We start from the raw sequence: 10,769 nt of genomic DNA on the forward strand, positions 1-10,769 counted from the left end.
TGGGGTATCAAGTTGAATCTACTCTGAATGCAGTCACTAATGTACTCTTAAGAGACAGCAGAAAGGAAACGGGAGAGGTTAGGTCTGCTCTGTGTGTTGCCAGACGAGGAAGCTTGGTTACGATGGGGAGGGTTTGTGCAGGAGGCAGAGACTGTAGAGAGGAAGTGTGGTGTAAAGGAGCACTCGGTTTCTGCAGAAAGCGTCCGATATTTGACGAGACGTGAACAGGCTGCTCTGATGAAGGTGAACCTGATGTTCCGTCAGTAATTGTCGGGATGCTCTCTGCAGAAACAGAGCTCCCTTTTCTTTATTTTCGGGGGTGATCACCTGTGGAAGTGTCCTGCGGGGATGATCACCTGTGGAAGTGTCCTGCGGGGATGATCACCTGTGGAAGTGTCCTGCGGGGATGATCACCTGTGGAAGTGTCCTGCGGGGATGATCACCTGTGGAAGTGTCCTGCGGGGATGATCACCTGTGGAAGTGTCCTGCGGGGATGATCACCTGTGGAAGTGTCCTGCGGGGATGATCACCTGTGGAAGTGTCCTGCGGGGATGCTCAACTGTGGAAGTGTCCTGCAGTAAAGAATGTTTTTTTGGGGGGGAGGGGGTCCGATATCCCTCGGATGAGCACCTGATTCCCCTTTTCGTTTCAAGCTGGGGTGAATCGTGTTTGTAATATTCCTTTTATTAAAGGACTTCATCATGACTAGAAAAATCATCTCTCCCTCTTTCCTGTATTCACCCCCGTCTCTCTCCTGGTCTAGAGGTGACTATTAAAGCGCTGAAGGAGAAGATCCGGGACTATGAGCAGTCCCTGAAGAACCAGGCTGAGAACCTGGTCCAGGAGAAACAAGTCCAACTCCACAATGACTATGCAGAGAAGGAGAGGTGAGTTACAGTATCTACTAGGAATAAGAGAGGAGAGTTACAGTATCTACTAGGAATATAGAGAGGAGAGTTACAGTATCTACTAGGAATATAGAGAGGAGAGTTACAGTATCTACTAGGAATATAGAGAGGAGAGGTGAGTTACAGTATCTACTAGGAATATAGAGAGGAGAGTTACAGTATCTACTAGGAATATAGAGAGGAAGGTGAGTTACAGTATCTACTAGGAATATAGAGAGGAGAGTTACAGTATCTACTAGGAATATAGAGAGGTGAGTTACAGTATCTACTAGGAATATAGAGAGGAGAGTTACAGTATCTACTAGGAATATAGAGAGGAGAGTTACAGTATCTACTAGGAATATAGAGAGGAGAGTTACAGTATCTACTAGGAATATAGAGAGGTGAGTTACAGTATCTACTAGGAATATAGAGAGGTGAGTTACAGTATCTACTAGGAATATAGAGAGGAGAGTTACAGTATCTACTAGGAATATAGAGAGGAGAGTTACAGTATCTACTAGGAATATAGAGAGGAGAGTTACAGTATCTACTAGGAATATAGAGAGGTGAGTTACAGTATCTACTAGGAATATAGAGAGGAGAGTTACAGTATCTACTAGGAATATAGAGAGGAGAGTTACAGTATCTACTAGGAATATAGAGAGGAGAGTTACAGTATCTACTAGGAATATAGAGAGGAGAGTTACAGTATCTACTAGGAATATAGAGAGGAGAGTTACAGTATCTACTAGGAATATAGAGAGGTGAGTTACAGTATCTACTAGGAATATAGAGAGGTGAGTTACAGTATCTACTAGGAATATAGAGAGGAGAGTTACAGTATCTACTAGGAATATAGAGAGGAGAGGAGAGTTACAGTATCTACTAGGAATATAGAGAGGAGAGTTACAGTATCTACTAGGAATATAGAGAGGAGAGGTGAGTTACAGTATCTACTAGGAATATAGAGAGGTGAGTTACAGTATCTACTAGGAATATAGAGAGGTGAGTTACAGTATCTACTAGGAATATAGAGAGGAGAGTTACAGTATCTACTAGGAATATAGAGAGGAGAGGAGAGTTACAGTATCTACTAGGAATATAGAGAGGAGAGTTACAGTATCTACTAGGAATATAGAGAGGAGAGGTGAGTTACAGTATCTACTAGGAATATAGAGAGGAGAGTTACAGTATCTACTAGGAATATAGAGAGGAGAGGTGAGTTACAGTATCTACTAGGAATATAGAGAGGAGAGTTACAGTATCTACTAGGAATATAGAGAGGAGAGTTACAGTATCTACTAGGAATATAGAGAGGAGAGTTACAGTATCTACTAGGAATATAGAGAGGAGAGTTACAGTATCTACTAGGAATATAGAGAGGAGAGTTACAGTATCTACTAGGAATATAGAGAGGAGAGTTACAGTATCTACTAGGAATATAGAGAGGTGAGTTACAGTATCTACTAGGAATATAGAGAGGAGAGTTACAGTATCTACTAGGAATATAGAGAGGAGAGGTGAGTTACAGTATCTACTAGGAATATAGAGAGGAGAGTTACAGTATCTACTAGGAATATAGAGAGGAGAGTTACAGTATCTACTAGGAATATAGAGAGGTGAGTTACAGTATCTACTAGGAATATAGAGAGGAGAGGAGAGTTACAGTATCTACTAGGAATATAGAGAGGAGAGTTACAGTATCTACTAGGAATATAGAGAGGTGAGTTACAGTATCTACTAGGAATATAGAGAGGAGAGGAGAGTTACAGTATCTGCTAGGAATATAGAGAGGAGAGGTGAGTTACAGTATCTACTAGGAATATAGAGAGGAGAGTTACAGTATCTACTAGGAATATAGAGAGGAGAGTTACAGTATCTACTAGGAATATAGAGAGGAGAGTTACAGTATCTACTAGGAATATAGAGAGGAGAGTTACAGTATCTACTAGGAATATAGAGAGGTGAGTTACAGTATCTACTAGGAATATAGAGAGGAGAGTTACAGTATCTACTAGGAATATAGAGAGGAGAGGTGAGTTACAGTATCTACTAGGAATATAGAGAGGAGAGTTACAGTATCTACTAGGAATATAGAGAGGAGAGTTACAGTATCTACTAGGAATATAGAGAGGTGAGTTACAGTATCTACTAGGAATATAGAGAGGAGAGGAGAGTTACAGTATCTACTAGGAATATAGAGAGGAGAGTTACAGTATCTACTAGGAATATAGAGAGGTGAGTTACAGTATCTACTAGGAATATAGAGAGGAGAGGAGAGTTACAGTATCTACTAGGAATATAGAGAGGAGAGGAGAGTTACAGTATCTACTAGGAATATAGAGAGGAGAGTTACAGTATCTACTAGGAATATAGAGGAGAGTTACAGTATCTACTAGGAATATAGAGAGGAGAGGAGAGTTACAGTATCTACTAGGAATATAGAGAGGTGAGTTACAGTATCTACTAGGAATATAGAGAGGAGAGTTACAGTATCTACTAGGAATATAGAGAGGTGAGTTACAGTATCTACTAGGAATATAGAGAGGTGAGTTACAGTATCTACTGGGAATATAGAGAGGTGAGTTACAGTATCTACTAGGAATATAGAGAGGAGAGTTACAGTATCTACTAGGAATATAGAGAGGTGAGTTACAGTATCTACTAGGAATATAGAGAGGAGAGGTGAGTTACAGTATCTACTAGGAATATAGAGAGGTGAGTTACAGTATCTACTAGGAATATAGAGAGGAGAGTTACAGTATCTACTAGGAATATAGAGAGGTGAGTTACAGTATCTACTAGGAATATAGAGAGGAGAGTTACAGTATCTACTAGGAATATAGAGAGGAGAGTTACAGTATCTACTAGGAATATAGAGAGGTGAGTTACAGTATCTACTAGGAATATAGAGAGGTGAGTTACAGTATCTACTAGGAATATAGAGAGGAGAGTTACAGTATCTACTAGGAATATAGAGAGGAGAGTTACAGTATCTACTAGGAATATAGAGAGGAGAGGTGAGTTACAGTATCTACTAGGAATATAGAGAGGAGAGTTACAGTATCTACTAGGAATATAGAGAGGAGAGTTACAGTATCTACTAGGAATATAGAGAGGAGAGTTACAGTATCTACTAGGAATATAGAGAGGAGAGTTACAGTATCTACTAGGAATATAGAGGAGAGTTACAGTATCTACTAGGAATATAGAGAGGAGCGGAGAGTTACAGTATCTACTAGGAATATAGAGAGGAGAGGTGAGTTACAGTATCTACTAGGAATATAGAGAGGAGAGTTACAGTATCTACTAGGAATATAGAGAGGAGAGGGGAGTTACAGTATCTACTAGGAATATAGAGAGGTGAGTTACAGTATCTACTAGGAATATAGAGAGGAGAGTTACAGTATCTACTAGGAATATAGAGAGGAGAGGTGAGTTACAGTATCTACTAGGAATATAGAGAGGAGAGTTACAGTATCTACTAGGAATATAGAGAGGTGAGTTACAGTATCTACTAGGAATATAGAGAGGAGAGTTACAGTATCTAGTAGGAATATAGAGAGGAGAGTTACAGTATCTAGTAGGAATATAGAGAGGAGAGTTACAGTATCTACTAGGAATATAGAGAGGAGAGGGGAGTTGGAACAATGAGGCCTACACAGCAGCCATGCAGTGAAGAACATGTGTCCAGCCGTATTTCCTGTCCAGCCGTATTTCCTGTTCGTCAATGTAACTATTATGGAGGCTAGGGTCTCTTCCTCTATGCTGAGCACTCACTTCCTGTGTCTCAGAGGGGCAGTATATGGATGGCACCTCCGACAAGTATGAGAGAGTCTGTCTGTCTTCGGTTATTAATATCTTACACTCTGTGGCATTTTCCCAGCAACGCCTTAAAAGCCCCAACTTTATTAGCTAAAAAATACATGTTTTCTCTTCTGTGTCTCCTCTTTGAATGATCTATTGGTGTAGAACGGCCAGGGAACCATGGTGACCAGACAGTACTGCCAAATACAGCTTTTTAATGACAAGTGGTTTGTTGTTTTTAAGGATAAGTTGGGGGCTGAAGTAGGACTATCTCAATGACCCAATGTCTTACTCTCAATTGCTTTGAATGACTCATGGTTGATGTCTCTCTCTCTCTCTCTCTCGCTCTCTCTATCTATCTCTGTCCATCTCTCTCTGTCCATCTCTCTCTCTCTGTATCTCTCTCTGTCCATTCTCTCTCTCTCTCTCTCTCTCCCCATCTCTCTATCTCTGTACATCTCTCTCTCTCTCTCCATCTCTCTCTCTATCTCTCTCTGTCCATCTCTCTCTGTTTCCAGAAAGCTCCAGGAGAGCCAGGAGTCCATGTCCTCTAAGCTGGTTGAGGCTGACCACAAGGCCCAGTCCCTACAGACAGGTAGCTACCAGTAAACTCAGTACCTGTCCTGTATCATTCACAAACTGTTGGCCTGACTAAAGCTGTTGTTTCCTGGCTGTTTTTCAGCTCTTGAAACAACTCAGGCAGAGCTCTTTGATCTGAAGACCAAGTATGACGAGGACTGCACAGCAAAGTGAGTGGGTGTGGTTGTGTGTGTGTGAACATCTTCTCCATCCCATCACTTGCTGATGTAATTATTTCCAGTCACTACGTCTCTCCCTCTGATGTAATCAGGTGATTATGAATCTCCAGAGGAAAGCCCAGAGTTGGACCTTCTCCTTTCTGCTCACTGACAGCCTCTAAATCCAGGCTGGGGGGTTCAAGCCCTGAATGCTGATTGGCTGACAGCCGTGGTATAGCAGACAGTATACCACGGGTGTGACAAAACATGTATTTGTACTGCTGTAATGATGTTGGTAACCAGTTTATTATAGCAGTAAGGGTCCTCAGGGGTGTTTGTGATATATGGCCAATATATCACGGCTGAGGAGTGTCCAGAACAGCCCTTAATAACCGTGGTATATTGGTCATGTACCACACCCCCTCAGGCCTTACTGCTTAATTATAACCTAAAAAAAAAACTCTAGTGAGGGACATTGGGGAGTAGTTATGAAGGGGGCCGTTATAAAGGGGCCGTTATAAAGGGGGCGGTTATAAAGGGGGCGGTTATAAAGGGGGCGGTTATAAAGGGGGCGGTTATAAAGGGGGGGTTTAAAGGGGCTTATAAGGGAGGGTATAAAGGGGGTGGTTATAAAGGGGGTCATAAGGGAGGGTATAAAGGGGTGGTTATAAAGGGGTGGTTATAAAGGGGGGTTTAAAGGGGGTATAAAGGGGGTGGTTATAAAGGGGGTCATAAGGGGGGGTATAAAGGGTGGTTATAAAGGGGGGTTTAAAGGGGGGGTATAAAGGGGCTTATAAGGGAGGGTATAAAGGGGGTGGTTATAAAGGGGGTCATAAGGGGGGGTATAAAGGGGGTGGTTATAAAGGGGGTCATAAGGGGGGGTATAAAGGGGTGGTTATAAAGGGGTGGTTATAAAGGGGGGGTATAAAGGGGCTTATAAGGGAGGGTATAAAGGGGGTGGTTATAAAGGGGGTCATAAGGGAGGGTATAAAGGGGGTGGTTATAAAGGGGGTCATAAGGGAGGGTATAAAGGGGTGGTTATAAAGGGGGTCATAAGGGAGGGTATAAAGGGGTGGTTATAAAGGGGGTCATAAGGGGGGGTATAAAGGGTGGTTATAAAGCGTCCCAAGTAGACTGAGTCGAGTCACAAGTCTTTTCACGTCTCAAGTCAGGTAAAATAAATATATCTATGCCTGCATGGACTTGTTCAACAACAAGTCTTTGTATTGAGGCTACCAGACAGCCATTTTCATTATTTAGTCTACAGCCCATTTTGATGATGTAATGGTAAAATAGGCACCTTGTTTCAGTCACAACGACATGAAACTAGCAGAAGGCAGGTTGACCTGTACATTTATTTACAGGTCCTGGTGATCCAATGGTGAAAACGCCATATCATACAAAATATTCAACTAGATTTACCAAATACACACGGCCCCAAAAAATGTCTCCCTATCAGGCTCGGACACACACACACACACACACACACACACACACACACAGACACAACACGACACACACACACACACTGAACTCGGACACACACACACACACTGAACTCGGACACACACACACACACTGAACTCGGACACACACACACACTGAACTCGGACACACACACACACTGAACTCGGACACACACACACACTGAACTCTGACACACACACACACTGAACTCGGACACACACACACACTGAACTCGGACACACACACACACTGAACTCGGAACACACACACACACTGAACTCGGAACACACACACACACTGAACTCGGACACACACACACACACTGAACTCGGACACACACACACACACTGAACTCGGACACACACACACACACTGAACTCGGACACACACACACACACTGAACTCGGACACACACACACACACTGAACTCGGACACACACACACACACTGAACTCGGACACACACACACACACTGAACTCGGACACACACACACACTCTGAACTCGGACACACACACACACACTGAACTCGGACACACACACACACTCTGAACTCGGACACACACACACACTCTGAACTCGGACACACAGACACTGAACTCGGACACACACACACGCGGAACTCGGACACACACATAGATCTGAAATTAGGTGAACTATTTCGAGTTTTAGCAATCAGGAAATGGTGAACGATTTCTGCATATTGCACCTTGCCTACAGACACACAATTACAAATGAAGATAAACACATTACGCAGAATCACCTAGAATCAGATGTTAGGGTTTTAGTGTAATTTAAGGAATTTATACGCTGTTCATTTAGTATACACAGCGCTGCTCTTTTTAAATGTCAGGCACCTTTTATACCAAAGGTTAGGAAATAGGAATACACTTTGTGCTATTGATATGGATCCATGTTGAACTCTGACCTATCGGGTGAGAGACGAAGCGTCACCACTACAACCAGAAGCTATAGGAACAGGGTCATACTGGTTCCCCGCTATATGAGCCACGTGACAATTCACACACTTTGGCCCTATTGTCGGGATGCTTAGGTTGTTTTCATTTCCACGCCAGCGACCCCGGGGTTTCCTTCCCTGTCCTGCCGTGTGTTGCATTGGTGTCTGCGGTGGGATGTAGACTGTGAGGCCATCAGAACGTACAGCCCAGACGTGTGAAGGGGCTGAGTAGTCAAAGTATGGGGGATGTGCCTTCCTGTTCGGAGGGGGAATTGTAGTGATCTTTGCTAGAGCCGCAATTCCCACCAAGTGGGTTAACTATATTGGCGTGATGTGTACAGTGTTTACACGCAGCGACCCGGGTTAGCTGCAGTTCACTACAATATCTATCAGATTAGTGAACATTAAGACTCAAGAAGTCACAATGTCCTTCATGCTTGTAGCTTTCTCCGCGGCTCTGGATAGTGTTTGTTGTAATGGACATGTTAGGCCTACAGTTGGTCGTTGCGTAGAATAGATGCTTCCGCGGTCGTTGGAATTCTCATCCTAGACTTAAGTAATTTCCAGCTACGGACTAGTAATTATACGTCTAGGATTTGCTCTTATTCTGTGGTGAGCGATAGTCTCAGAGTTTAATAATTTCCAGCCGTGTAGCCAAAATTACAGCTGTTTGTTCTCCGTGGCCTATAGATTTGTAGCCATTCCAACATGGGGACTCCATCCCGGCGTTCTGACTTAATGTACATTTTGTAGGAAGTGGGTTTTATACTCTCTGGAAAAAGGGGCGGTTCTATGACACCTGATGTTATGTCTGGTCTCACAGGGGCGTGGCCACTGACTAGTTAAAACAAGTATCTCGTTTAGAACATTACATCTTCTCACAAATAGTTTCGTATTTACTCATTCATTTTTTTTCCCCAACATCTAGATGTAAACCTGACAGCTGGGACATGTACACTTTAAGAGAGAGAGAGTTATGTGTGTTTCCTGTCTTTCATGAGATCACCAAATGAAACACACTCGTCATGATTGTTCTTTAAGTGTCCACGGACCACTCCCACATTCTCAAAAATAGAAATATTGTTTAATTATTCAAACTTTTGATTGTCCAAGGGTCTCTCTGTATTCCACAGTTTACATTCCAATCTCGAACACTACAGAGTATAGGGGCAGCGTATTTTATGACCATCATAAATCAGCCGACTTCTTGCTCTCCCCCTCTACGAGAGAGAGCGAGCACGCTGTAGAGAGGACCCACTGTAACCTGATCCTTCAGATCATCACAGGAGAGTCATGACAGTTGAATACATGCAACATCAGGCTTTTCAGGCTTTTGGAGTGTGTGTGTGTGTGTGTGTGTGTGTGTGTGTGTGTGTGTGTGTGTGTGTGTGTGTGTGTGTGTGTGTGTGTGTGTGTTAGATGGATGTGTGTGTGTGTGTATGTATTAGATGTGTGTGTGTGTGTGTGTGTGTGTGTGTGTGTGTGTGTTTTAGATGTGTGTGTGGGTGTGTGTGTGTGTTTTAGATGGTAGTGTGTGTATGTATTAGATGTGTGTGTGTGTTAGATGGATGTGTGTGTGTGTATGTATTAGATGTGAGTGTGTGTGTGTGTGTGTGTGTTAGATGTTATAATGATCGCTGTCCTGTGTGCCCCCTTAGTAACACTTCTTCCTCCTCATCCTCCATTATTTGTTCTTCCTCCTCTACATCCTCCTCCTCCTCAGGGCCGATGAGATTGAAATGGTGATGACCGATCTAGAGAGAGCCAATCAGGTTAGTCTCCACCCCATTATTTGATATTATAGACTGGGTGGTTCGACCCCTGAATGCTGATTGGCTGACAGCTGTGGTATATCAGACCGTATACCACGGGTGTGACAAAGCATTTCTTTTGACTCTTCTAATTATGTTGGTAACCAGTTTATAAAAGCAATAAGGCACCTCGGGGGTTTGTGGTACACTATATATACAAAAGTATGCGGACACCAATTCAAATGACTGGATTCGGCTATTTCAGGCACACCCGTTACTGAGCACACAGCCATGCAATCTCCATAGACAAACATTGGCAGTAGAATGGCCTCACCGAAGAGCTCAGTGACTTTCAACGTGACACTGTCATAGGATGCCACCTTTCCAACAAGTCAGTTTGTCAAATTTCTGCCCTGCTAGAGCTGCCACAGTCAACTGTAAGTGCTGTTATTGTGAAGTGGAAACGTCTTGGAGCAACAACGGCTCAGCTGTGAAGTGGTAGGCCACACAAGCTCACAGAACGGTACCGCCGAGTGCTGAAGTGCGTAGCGCATAAAAATAGTCTGTCCTCGGTTGCAACACTCACTACCGAGTTCCAAACTGCCTCTGGAAGCAACGTCAGCACAATAACTGTTCGTCGGGAGCTTCATGAAATGGGTTTCCATGGCCGAGCAGCCGCACACAAGCCTAATATCACCATGTGTTATGTCAAGCGTCGGCTGGAGTGGTGTAAAACTCGCCGCCATTGGACAATGGAGCAGTGGAAGCGCGTTCTCTGGAGTGATGAATCACTCTTCACCATCTGACAGTCTAATGGACAAATCTGAGTTAGGCAAATGCCAGGAGAACTCTACCTGCCTGAATGCATAGTGCCAACTGTAAAGTTTGGTGGAGGAGGAATAATGGTCTGGGGCTGTTTTTCATGGTTCGGTCTAAGCCCCTTAGTTCCAGTGAAGGGAAATCTTAACACTACAGCATACAATGACATTCTGCATGATTCTGTGCTTCCAACTTTGTTGCAACAGTTTGGGGAAGGCCCTTTCTTGTTTCAGCATGACAAAAATGGTTTGTCGATTGGTGTGGAAGAATATGACTGGACTGCACAGAGCCCTGACCTCAACCCCATCAAACACCTTTGGGATGAATTGGAACGCCGACTG

The 10,769-nt window shown here is 43.4% G+C and overlaps 1 protein-coding gene across 4 annotated transcripts in view; it reads left to right on the forward strand.

Moving 5' to 3' along the window:
• Positions 1-10,769, forward strand: part of LOC106613316 (protein CASP) — a 179,852-nt gene that overhangs the window by 84,033 nt on the left and 85,050 nt on the right. For all 4 annotated transcript variants that reach the window (XM_045724853.1, XM_045724854.1, XM_045724855.1 and 1 more), the window contains 4 exons: positions 764-887; positions 5,216-5,292; positions 5,380-5,446; positions 9,582-9,630. In XM_045724853.1, the coding sequence (XP_045580809.1) occupies positions 764-887; positions 5,216-5,292; positions 5,380-5,446; positions 9,582-9,630 (317 nt within the window). The remainder of the gene's footprint in view (positions 1-763; positions 888-5,215; positions 5,293-5,379; positions 5,447-9,581; positions 9,631-10,769) is intronic.

Source organism: Salmo salar, chromosome ssa09 (genome assembly GCF_905237065.1).
Source record: "Salmo salar chromosome ssa09, Ssal_v3.1, whole genome shotgun sequence".
NCBI classification, from domain to species: domain Eukaryota; kingdom Metazoa; phylum Chordata; class Actinopteri; order Salmoniformes; family Salmonidae; genus Salmo; species Salmo salar.